Genomic DNA, 12,560 nt, shown 5'->3' on the forward strand with positions numbered 1-12,560 from the left:
CGTTCATTTAAGCGGCAGTGTGAGAAAGGTGTGACAAGAACAGACAGACGTAATTTCACGCAAACAGCGCACAGGCTCTTCAAATAATCACTATGTAGGAACAGAGCACGGGATTATACCAGAAGATAATGTTAGCTTATAACAATGAGTGTGGGCTCATGATTTCGTGTTCTGTATATAAAAAAGCGCCGAGATTCTGTAAAATATTAAAGAGAAGCTAACTCAAACAAGCGATTAGTCAACAGAGCAGTTGTTGCCTGATTTGTGAGCGTTGATTTCTCTGCAGGGACGAAGTGGCAAGGACGGCGAACGCGGAAAGCCGGGGCCTCCGGGTCCGAAGGTCAGTGCCCAAAAAAAGCATTCACTTCAGCTTCTTGCTAATGCACCAGTTACGGAACGTATTATTGTTACTAAGATCTCTTTCAGTGAATTCGACTGGAATGATAAATGTACTTCGACATTGAAGCGCAAAAATATTGCAGTTTGTTTGAAGAGCGAAAACTTACCTGTGAGCAGAAGAAAACCATCAAAATATATACGTAGCTGTAACCACCATGTCATAGTGAGCAGATGCAACAGCCTGTTTTATAGTAATGAACTGCCATTGAACGCACACACACTCTCTCTTTCGTAACGCAGGGCAATGTAGGCCTTCCGGGTCTTCCAGGTCTGCCGGGAGAGAAAGGTGAAAGGGTCAGCATTGCATCAAATCTTTCCGACGAAAGGTTTCGCATTCTTAATACGCCTCAAGATGGCGAGTGATACTGTTTCCGACATAATTCCGCCCACATTGCCAACTTTTCAGGGTTTCATAGGTGCGCCGGGTGACCAGGGCCTGGTCGGACACGAAGGGCCTCCGGTGCGTATTTCTTAATTTATCGCGCAATGTTATGTGAAAGCAAAATGGTCGATTGAAGCAGCTCATTTACACATCGCCTGAAACAGAGAAATAAAGGGAGACCGTGTAACAACGTTGCACTCATTGCCTATTTTTATTCGTGGAAATAAAAGTCTGTATTACGAAGCGCTTCATATGCTAAAACCGTTTTATAAACAGGTACTACCTTATTACAAAATCCACATTAGCCAACCTGATTGCTAGACATTGTTACGAAGGAAGAGATTTGTGAATGGTGGTCAAATCATTTTAATGCTGCATTTTCATTAGAAAAACATGGTAGAATTAGTACAAATGTGAAGAATTTTAATCACTGCTGAAGGAGATCGAACGCGGAGCTTGTCGTTCCACCGATGTTTCCATTGTTATCTGGATTTAGCTGCCCCAAAAAACAGTCAGGACAACTGATAAGAGTGTTAAAATATATGTATAGGCTTTAAGTAACTGTGATCACATAGGCCCTCAAAACAGGATTTTACACGAGGCTCTTTACGTACGGCATAATGATCCTTTAATATAATATGTGGATGCTGCATTTACAACACCTGACGTTATTATTAGGTGTCTTTCCTCTCTAACCGCGAGTAACAATATAAACTTCCCGAGCTAACCAGGAGGGCATAGAGAGGATTGATTGATATGCGGGGTTTAGCGTCCCAAAAACACCGTAGGATTATGAGAGACACCATAGTGAAGGGCTCCAAAAATTTCGACCACCTGAGGTTCTTTAACGTGCACCCTTAATCTGAGCACACATGCCTACAACATTTTCGCCTACATCGAAAATGCAGCCGCCGCAGCCGGGATTCATGCTGGTCAGCAGTCGAGTACCTTAGCCACTAGACCACCACGGCAAAGCATGAGGGCATAAAGTGACACTTCTGGTGAACCACCTATTGTGCTGCGCTCCATTTCTGTCACTGTGCTTGTTGAATATTTAGAAGCATGTTAGCTGTTTGAAAGGATAAACAGTGTGAAATAACAGCATTTTTTTCTTTTATTTTTGAATGTGAAACACAGGGTGATGATGGCACCACAGGGCTGCCCGGACTTCCTGGAGAGATGGTAATTTTTTTCTGAAACATATGCGCTAAATCTCAGCAATTCACGACCAGTGCTTCATAGATGTTGTTTTGTCCACTACGTGGCTGCGAAACAGCCATTACAGCTATGGGAAAATATTTCCGCGCACATATATTCAGAAGCTCATATACAGACGTTTGCAAGCTTAACCCAAATTCTCCGCAGCATCCCGTTTGACTGATGCCAGCCGCCAAGTGCTGGACACTGTTTCCTGGACTATTATTTGATATGCTTGGATAGTATGTCGGCATGCACGGGTACATCCCGGCTACAGAACCCAAACTTGCCTTGCACTGGCGTCAATAAAGCCGTTTCAAGACACGTAGCGCAGCGTTCGAGTTAAAATTGCGCAACTGTACGCAAAGCAGATGATTACAAGTGCTGTTGTTGCCAAATGAAACATAGTAGAAAATGACTGCGTATTTATGAGTAGCGAGTCGTAATAATAAATGTTTGCATCCGCAAGAAATGCGGAAGCAGCTCCTGAGGACGTTGCATTTCTTCTCTGTAGTGACAGGTACTTGTTCAAATCTTGTTTTCAAAGTATCACTGTTGAAAAAAAAAATCGAATGCTGTGTTTAAAAGTAACCATCACGCTCTCTCTTCTCCTTTTCTTTTTGCTACATTACAGATGCAAGCATGTTTAAACTAAGTGCATGAATTTATCTGCTACCTGCGTGGACTGTCGTAACATACGATAAGTTTGGACTTGTAGTTATTGCAACACGTTTGTAAGTGATACTGCTACATTGAGACTGTGTCACTGCGCATCACTGCAGTTGTCCTTTTTTTTTTGGTACATATTTCTGTATTGTATTTCTGAAACTTCACGCGCTCATAATTGATTGCTGACATCGTGAAATGCAGGGTCCACGAGGATTCCCTGGCCCACGCGGATTCGTTGGACTCCCAGGACCACCTGTGATTACTGACGCACAATTGTTCTTATCTCAGTGACATCGGTTGACGACGTGAAATGTGAAAGCTGACAGTTGTATTTGTTATTTTTCAGGGAATACCGGGAGCAGAAGGGCCTGTGGGACCAAAGGGTAACGCGGTATGTTTATTGACATATTTTCAATTCGGCTTATATTTTAAGTTTATTCCATGTAGAATTCGCGTGAAGGAATGAGAAGAAAAGTTGTTGTATGTAGTAAAATTCGTATGAAATCGGCATGATCCAATTAAAAGCATCAATGTGTTCTATGAATGAAAAGTGTCATGAGAATCGAATTCTAGCAAGGTAACTATGAAATAGCAGAGATCTCACATGTCAAGAAAATAGGGTTAGCGTATGTCAAAAAGAAAAACAAAAACAAATTGATATACGAATAACCAAGCCATCCTAGAACCTACAAAGCCGTTTGTGGGGATGTTATCAAATGCGCCAAAGACAGGCGGATCCCAATCAATTGTCGGATTTTCACAAAGAGTAATGATTGAATGGAAAGCGAAGTTAAGCTTAAGCTGTCAATTTTCACGCCTGAAGAACACATACCTCAAAAAGATTGCATTAACCGCACAATGGGAGCCATAAGATATCGAGATGAACAAGCCCTGCTTTTACCGAAAGGCTACTTTTGACACAGAACAAGCTGAAGGAGAGTTTTTAAAAGTTAATATATGAACAGCACAATAAAACACCGGTCTTAAGCAATTGTAAGAAAGTCACTTTGAAATTTAGTATAGCCGCAGAAAATAAAGGGAATAGCGTGATATGTAGTGTTTCTCACCAGAAAATAGGTAAGCTAAGGGCTTGAAGTGACGAAAGAATACTCTAACAGGGCATGTCGCTGGAGCCAAAGTTTTGACCAAGCGGACCTATTTTCGTCAATACAGCAGCTGCCCTGAGATAGAAAAGTTGCTGTTTTACGTTGCCACCCTGATGACGACAAGCCCTTTGAGAAAAGCTCGGCTCCAACGACATTCCCCGTTCAACGATTTCTCAATACTTGAAGCAGTCAAAAGGTTATTTGGCAAGTGACTTAAGACGTGCCTTTAATTGTGGCTTACAAATTTGTGCCATCATTCGCTAAAATTTTTCAGCAGCTATTTCGCTAGTATAGTTCTATCACGCGAGTAGTGTTCAAAAAGAGAAATAAAAAAAAATGACAAAGACACTTGAGCTACAATTAAAAAAGAAGTTAAAAGAGCGAATAAGTTTTCATGCCCGCATGTTCAATGCCTTATGTGTTTTCTGCACCAATACTTTATTGTAATATTGAGCTTGAATGACTGTCAGCAGTACGTCCGCATATGACACGCGTGTTGCGTAAGTACCTTCGGTGCACTTGAAAGTTATTGCACTTCCTGTTCACTCACGACCATTTTGTAAAGGCCTTAGCTTGAATTGAGCACTCTTTACGAATGTTTAGTGACTTCTGCATAAGTTGACAGCACGTAATATATAAGAAAGTGGTATTTCCGATCGTAATGCTTGTTCGCGCGCCCGAGCGCGAACAAATAGTGGCTGACAAATTATACGTTCTTTGCAGGGTCCTCCAGGTGGACCTGGACAGCCAGGGCAGCAAGGGATGCAGGGCCCAGTGGTAAGCGACCTGTTCTTCACATCATCAATTATCTTGCCTGATCGTTAGGCCACAGCTTTCGCGTATTCCCGAATGCTACAGGCGTGTGATACCACGTGATTTTTTAAAATTATATTGCAAAAGTGACCTAGGTGCGGCTATTGTGAGGTTTATAGCTGCCCTTTTCTGGCCAAACTTTCATAAAAGTGCGTATGGCAAAGTTCTATGCCTCGTTAACAGAAATTACACAGAGTTTACGAAAATTCCGGTGCTTAAAAGACGTATTTTTTCATACCAGCGTAAAAACATTTGCACATAGAACATTCCACGCTTAATGTTCCCAACACTTTTATTTATTCGCTGCCTGTTCCATGGGCATCGCGAACATGCTAAACAATATTGTTTTTTTTGTATGAGTTAACAATAATTTGTCCTTATAACACAGAAGACATTGACATAATTTTCCGAATTAAGCATATATCTCAAAGAAATATAAAATTACAGACATCCGCCTTAGGCCTCCTAGACTTATTTCAATACGTATTTCAAGGTGAATTACAGGGATCATGAGGGGGGAGGGCATTCAGTTATACGGGGACAATACACAAGATATACGCACGTATACACGTGAAACTGGAAAATATACAAAAGATACACGCAAACCAACAAGCGAAACAGTACGTTTCTCGCATGCAAGAAGCAATGCGGCAACAAAACAAAATCTTCGCCTACATAGCTGCGCGATCTTAAAAACGAATTCTTATGAAAATGTTTGCAACGCAGTTGAACAAAAATATTAGTGATAAAAAACTATTACCAGATGAGACAAAAAAGAATCATTTTATGGTAGCAATACAGCACGGTGCATTCCCTGTGCAAAGAAACAAAAAGGTGACTACAAGCAGTATAACTGCCATACAGAATAAGCTGGAGAAGAAAGCATAAGTGCACTATGCATAAATCGTGTTATCTGACGTCCTGTATGACGCAACATATTAGCAAATGAAGATATTTACTATCATAACAGTAGGTTCAAAAGTAGTCAAAATATATTTTGGGCTACGATGCGTCATCTACTCGCTGAAGTTTGTGAAAGGGCTCGATACGATATCGCGGAATGTATCAGTGTGCCTATAAAGCAATGTGGTCAGGCAAACTATTCCAGAGACGGATGGCACATGGAAGTGATACCTTATCGTGATAGGCAATATAGCTTTGTAAAATGTGACAAATACCTGCAGTAAAGCTTAATAATAATAATGTTGTTTGGAGTGAAACGTTCCAGAATCACGATATGACTATGAGAGACGCCACAGTGGAGGGCTCCGAAAATTTTGACCACCAGGGGTTCTTCAATGTGAACCTAAATCTAAGTAAACGGGCCACGAGCATTTTGGCCTCCATGGAAAATGCAACCGCCACAGCCAGGATTCGAACGCGAGACCTTCAGATTAGCAGTCGACTGCCTAAACTACTGAACCATCGTTGGCGGGCCTGTCATGAAGTTTAAAGTGCGCTCATGAGAAAACTGAACGCAACTGAAAGCTCAGCACGTGCAATATGTTTATCTATATGTTGATTCGTCAAGTCAATGTAGCCATGTTTATAAAACAAGATAATTCTGAAAATTAAGTTACAGTAGTACATGATTTCGGCTCACTAGGACATGTCTCAATAGGATATGAACATGAACTACGCTTATGAACTGCGTCCGCCGTGGTGTAGTAGTGGTAACGATGTGCGGCTGCCGAGCCGAAGTTCGCGGGTTCTATCCCGATCATGGTGGTTGCATTTTGCTGACGGCGAAATGGTGGAGGCCCGCGTACTGTGCGATGTCAGTGTAGGTCAAAGAACACAAAATAGTTCAAATTTCCGGAGCCCTCCATTATCACTTCCTTCATAATTATATCGTGCCTTTGGGACGTAGAACCCCAGACATTAAGCTTTAGGACTTCGTGAAAGATGTACTTCACTGTAAAGAAAAATATTGAAGTGAAAATTTTTGCAATATAGCTTTGTCCCTTATCTGCATCGATTAACAGAAAGTTTTTAATTTAGTGTGAGTCTTTGTTTTGTTTCATCTATGCGCTCCAAGGTCTACTTCTTTTCACATGGGCGTACAAGTTCTCAATTCATGCCATATGTTATTTATCTTTTATTGAAGCGTGCTCTGACATCGCCCATTTGTGCTACCTTCCTTTTGAATATTTCCCAGTTTGGACATGTTCTGCACCCACATATTATTTCACTGTACAGACGTGTGCTCTTCATGAAGGCAAATGCCTGTTTTGGAACTATATCTTGAATGGCAAAACTTTTCCTATGCCTCACTTCAGGGGTCTCCAGGACCTCAGGGCCTCCTAGGACCATTGGGACCACAGGTATGTAAACAGTTTCCTAATAACATAAGCAATGAATCATGCAAAAACTTTGAATTTGTTCAATAGCTGAGCCCGGAGAAGACCGTTCTTTAAGTTCCACATAAAAAATGAAAGTGCCAAAATTATATCGGATCATGTGCGCAAAAGACAAATAGATCTGCACGTATGCAGTGGGTAAATACTATGAATTATGAGCTGTCTCGTAATTTCCCTGTAAAATGAGCTTATCAAAGTCTTTATCACGTGCTGTACTTATGGCAGCTTATAAAGACGACAGAAATGAGGCCAATGCATATGTAGACTGAACAGAAGTTACAGAGGTATTGCGACATCTCCACAAATGTTGAAGTTTGGGCGAGTTGGTTCGTCGTGCCAACGCCTCCTTTATTTCTATCAATGCCAGTGCAAACGCGCGCTTCGCCATGGGAGCCGTCGGTCCGCCTTAGTTCTCGGAGTGGTCGTGAAGCGGCGCTACATGATGGGTAGCGCTGCTTGCGTCACACGTGCGTCCGATCCCTTTCCTCCGGAGTTGCGATAGGCGTGTTCCCCGCTCGAATATCATACATATGTTAGATTTCTTCCTTCGTGATCAGTCTTAGTGGCTCGAAGCAATGGCGGCCCTGCATCACAGCGCAGGGAATGCAATAGCCTTGCTGTGACGCTTTCCTATTAATTGCCCACATGAAGCAACGGACAGTGACACGCTTTCTCAAAACACCGTATCTTCTACGTAGCTAGCGTCACCACCAGTATTGTGAACACGAGGGATGCAAGACGCCGCCACACGGATCTGTGCGCCACTAAAGAAATAAATATTTCATATGATTTTCATCGTGAGGCACTGCATGAGGGGTTCTCTACCCCATGACCACAAAGCACACGCGAAGGCTAGGCGATGGGTGAGAGCAGAAAATGGCTAGAGGAGAGAGTGGTGAACGGCTGGATCAGGCGCATCTGGCTGGCATTGATAAAATAGAGAAGGCGTTGGTCGTAATGAACTGGTACAACATCTTCAGGGAAATAAAAAAAAATGACCGAGCTGATGCACAGCAAGGACAGAGTGCTAACTTTCAACTTGAGAGCTCTATTGGCAAAATGCCTCAAATATTTAGACTTGTGCAAGCATACCAAAACACTTGAACATAATTCCAAGAAGAGACGAAACCACCGCAACATCACAGACAAAGGTTTCGTACACGTTTTACTTGATTATAAAAAATTGCGCCTGGTCTCGCCTAAGGAAACCATGTGTAGATGCGAAGCAGCGGGCATTAACGTTTACACTGGCGCCGACGTTAACGCTGCAATCAACGTGGCGTTACGCAGGAGAAAAACCTAGGCAGATGCAAGGCACGCAGTGAAGAAGCGGTGTTTCCTACTGGAACAAGACAATTGCTGGTAATGTGCAGTGAGAGAAAAGACACCGAGTGGACACAGAGACCCGCAGACCACTCTTAGTTAACACGCTTCTGTGAATTTTTATTTTTCAACTACTCACAGGAGAAATCTCCCACCAGCACGATCCAGTGCCGATATATACGAGGGGGGAGGAGGTGGGCAGTGAACGCTTATGTAGCGCGAGCAGTCGGTTTTTTCAACCAAGAAACTCGCTAGCAGACCCTGTCTGCTTCGGCATTGCGAGGCGAGAGAGGGGGATAATAGAAGAGGAAAGAGGGGGAGTGTACGTGCGTGCAGAATAGTGGTGTAAATGGCGTGGAGAGGAATCCATAGAGGAGAGAGTATGGCGAGCGTAGGTTAGCAAATGCTCCCTGAGTCGGCGTTGCGAGGCTAGAGAGGGAAGAGTGCTGGAGAGGAGAGAAAGGGGAGGGAACGCGCTTGTGCAATAGCTGTGTTAGCGCTGCTGGAAGGGATGCTTAGAGGAGAAAGAAATTGGAGAGTGAACGCAAGCAGGTGGTAGGAGTCAAGTGTAACGCGTAGAGTAACGCGTAGCTGTTGGAGAGAGGGAAGGAAGAGTTGCGCATGAATGTCGACGCTGACGCCGTGGAACATAACTTCGAGCAAGAGATGCTTCGCATCTAAAAAGAGACTTTGTGCTCCGATAAAGCCAACGAAGGGACACTGATACATGTGATTCCAACTTGTGCTATACAATGTTCTTCTGTTATTTCCCGGGTAATTTGTGACGAGTGCTATTTTACCACTTCCCAATAATCAAACAAAAGTCAACATCTACAATCGCGGTAGTAGATTCCACCGTGTCCCTGGATTGCTTTGTGGATATTGTAATGTCGCCATTTTAGCGTTTCATTAAAGGGGCACTGACACATAATTTCGCGGCCGAGATAGCCTGTGGGGTCGATTCCCAAGAACATTCGTATATCATCTGCAAAGTACCAACAGCGAATATCACTGGGAAATTATTTAAAAATAATTTTGAAGTTTGCGTGAGCCCTCGAATCCATTGCGCCAATGACACCATCGAAGGGGACCCTGAGGTGACCCCCTACTTCCCCAAGTCACCACACTGCAGTCCACAAATTAAGTTATGTTGACGCCACAGCCGCCATTTTTTTTTTGCCGCGTTTGTTTCCGCAGTCTACACTTTTTGGCGGCTGATTGCGAGTGCGTGGCTGTGGCGCACAATAAGAAAGATCTGTGTTTGACGACACTGCAGTAGCATTTCCTATTTGTAAGTAATTCATGATGTCTACTGTGCGGAAGTGTGTCATAATTCTGTGTGGTGACGTGGCCCAGATCTGCACACGCTAGGTGGCGACAGCTGCACCCAGTTTTTGGAGCTCTCTCGAACCGAAGCTGAAACTGATCCACAATAAGGGGCCTGTAAATAATTATCTATCGCGTGCTCCAGCACACGATCTGTCGTGTCATGACTAACAGCGCCCCCCCCCCCCCCCCCGCAACACATTGCAGCAGGAAAGCGCGACGCCAATGTTTTTGTGTCAGTACCCCTTTAGAGCAGTGCCCCAATTGGCCAATATACTCTTGCGACATGAAAGTGGTATTCAGTATACAACCCCTGCTTCATTTGGTATGGCGTTTTTCGCTTGGTTGAGCAAATAGTGGTGCGTGATATGTAGTGATTCACTACTTTGCAAAGCCGCTGTATTTCATCTTGCACCCGAAACATGGTTTTATCACTGAATTTACCGGAACATGAAGTGTGTTTCTTTAATTAGGCGAACCACCTATGAAACATTGGTCTGTAACATTGCGAAGATGATGTCTAAATCTTGGCGTCATGTTCGGGTGTTTTTGAACGCTTGTGCAAGTCTGCATATTTGATGTATTTAGCCAATAACTCAGTCGGACGTTAGCGCTCTGTCCTATTGTGTTGTTCTGCTAGGCTTTTTTTTCTTCCCCGTATGCACTAGACCAATTAAAATGCGACATCTCACACAGCCTTTGCCTAACGTCTTACCTTTAGGCGGCTTTGTTCGTTTACGTAAAAAAAAAACTCTTTTTTTTTCAAGCAAGAAGGTCCACAGATGGGCACATTTCATGTCTATCTCAGAGCAGTCACTGTTCACTTCGATAATATTTGGAATAAATGTTTAGCTACACCTTAAGCGAATGCATGCGAGGTCACTCAGAAACCTAAATGTAAACATACAGCAGTGCCAACTACAAAACAGCATATAAAAAAAAATTGAATTTTCATTACCACCGTGAAGTCTACACTGAAAAATAAGGGCCAAGGCCACCGTGAAAGCATGTCTGCAAGATTTCATTGACATACATTTCAATCGCGTTATAATTTCAGTGATATAAATGTGATAGTAACGCACCCAGTGCCCAATCAGGGCGATGATGCTATACTTATTGTAGGTATTGGCATTACAATCGCGACGTTTGCATTTTCGATTTTTTATCCCACGATGTGAAAACTTTGGTGATAAGGACAACGTTCACTGAGTTCAATTGTAAAAATTCATTGCGCAAGTAAAAAAAAAACTAAATGAGTAGTACTTTGTTTCAGTCAGAATTTTAACCTATAGTTGCTTTTCAGGGGCCTAGAGGAAAACCAGGGCTTCCAGGTCTCCCAGGAGCGGATGGAATGCCAGTGAGTTTGCATCAAAGTATATATTATGCAACTTTGCTTGTGGCAGAAGCAATAAATTTGTTGCAATGTTTGTAAACAAAAAAAGAAAAAAAACTGTCGTTTTATGTTCATTAGCATACATTCTTTCTATTACCAGTGTTTACAGTAATATAGCAATATATTTGGTTAATAGACTGATTTATAGAATGACATAGAATATAACGACCGCTTTTTGCCATCATCTCGTCACCTTGATCTCTTTGGCTTCTCTTCAGGGTATCTGAGTTGCATAAATAATTAAGATTAGAAACAACAGAATGGCCAATAAAAAAGTAGCGCCAAAGTACCTAAAAGAGTAAATACTTATCCCAATTGGCTTCTCTGAAGTTCAGATTCCCATACAATAATCTTCGCGTTTTAACCGAAACATTTGGAAGAATAAAAGAGTAAGGCTCATGTATGAAAACTAAATGGAGCACTGTCGAAGCATAGTGCATGTGCCATGCTACTTTCTTTGAAAATCACTGAGTATGTTTGTCTTTATTTGCAGGGACCACCAGGAAGTGCTGGTCCACCCGGTGGTAAAGGTGATATGGTGAGGAATGGAATATATTCGGGGCATGCATAGGCGTGAGAAAACAACGTATTCTTTCTATGTTGTCCAGTGTGAGGCTTTTCCTTTCAGAAGGGAAGTACTTGAAGGACCAAACGCAATGCTACGTAGCTCACAAAACAGTTATTTCTGTACCACAAACATTATCCAAATACATTATTTCTTCCGCATGCACCACAATGAGCGCGTGAGGTGGTATCAGAACTTATACATTGTGCAAGCAGGTCTACGAGAGTCGGAATTGCTCGACTCATGGTGAGTCACGATCGTGATATGGAAATAGACATTAGTACGAGCGATCTGTGAATAAGTCGACCAGGACGCATGTGCAACACCAACACCAGAGGCGCCACAGCCTGCTGAAACGGAGTGACCGAAGGTGCAATGCTTCCATGTTTCTCCAGTCAGCTACATTTAGCTCCATTTGGCTTCGTTTAACCATCAAAGGCTACCATTCATTCATTCCATTAGTACCATCGTTATGGCATTAGACATTACTTGCGGCTGCTTCAATCTTCCAGCGAATGAAGCATTGTTATCATGTCTACAATCTTGCTTATCATTTCTCTGTCTGATACCGGAGAATCAGTAGTATTTTAGCTCTGCCCTTAATTATTATTTCAGGCCTCTAAGTACTGCTCTAAATCTGCGCAGGGGCAAGCTGGACAACAGGGACCAACCGGATTCCCAGGTCCCCGCGGCGTGAAGGTATACGATCATTTTATTCTAGATGTATACTAAGCTCCTTCGTTACGGGAAATGACAGCTCTTAACTTCATACTTACCGACCGTCGACACTAGTTACCTTTTTTATGAGAGATTGAGGCTCAATATATTTAAAAGGTATTTTCTAGAGAATAATCTCTCATGGCAGGTTGTCACGTGTCGGTGGACCGTACAGGTGGTTTGATCGTATGCGCCGCCCTCGCTTCGCATGTTAGTAGTGGAAACACTATATTGAGACTATGGTAGGTATGCGCGTCGATCGTAATGTGACGAAGATGAGAGCAAACAACAACAACAATAATGATAATAA

The 12,560-nt window shown here is 42.7% G+C and overlaps 1 protein-coding gene across 1 annotated transcript in view; it reads left to right on the plus strand.

Annotated features, from left to right (window-relative positions):
* The window catches only part of LOC119162165 (uncharacterized), a 123,534-nt gene that overhangs the window by 50,582 nt on the left and 60,392 nt on the right, over nucleotides 1–12,560 (plus strand). Inside the window, exons 14-24 of the mRNA XM_075879360.1 lie at nucleotides 287–340; nucleotides 640–693; nucleotides 806–859; nucleotides 1,919–1,963; nucleotides 2,849–2,902; nucleotides 2,994–3,038; nucleotides 4,477–4,530; nucleotides 6,846–6,890; nucleotides 10,879–10,932; nucleotides 11,462–11,506; nucleotides 12,179–12,232. Coding sequence (XP_075735475.1) covers nucleotides 287–340; nucleotides 640–693; nucleotides 806–859; nucleotides 1,919–1,963; nucleotides 2,849–2,902; nucleotides 2,994–3,038; nucleotides 4,477–4,530; nucleotides 6,846–6,890; nucleotides 10,879–10,932; nucleotides 11,462–11,506; nucleotides 12,179–12,232 — 558 coding nt within the window. The remainder of the gene's footprint in view (nucleotides 1–286; nucleotides 341–639; nucleotides 694–805; nucleotides 860–1,918; nucleotides 1,964–2,848; nucleotides 2,903–2,993; nucleotides 3,039–4,476; nucleotides 4,531–6,845; nucleotides 6,891–10,878; nucleotides 10,933–11,461; nucleotides 11,507–12,178; nucleotides 12,233–12,560) is intronic.

The sequence above is a fragment of the Rhipicephalus microplus genome, chromosome X, assembly GCF_043290135.1.
Source record: "Rhipicephalus microplus isolate Deutch F79 chromosome X, USDA_Rmic, whole genome shotgun sequence".
Classification (NCBI taxonomy): domain Eukaryota; kingdom Metazoa; phylum Arthropoda; class Arachnida; order Ixodida; family Ixodidae; genus Rhipicephalus; species Rhipicephalus microplus.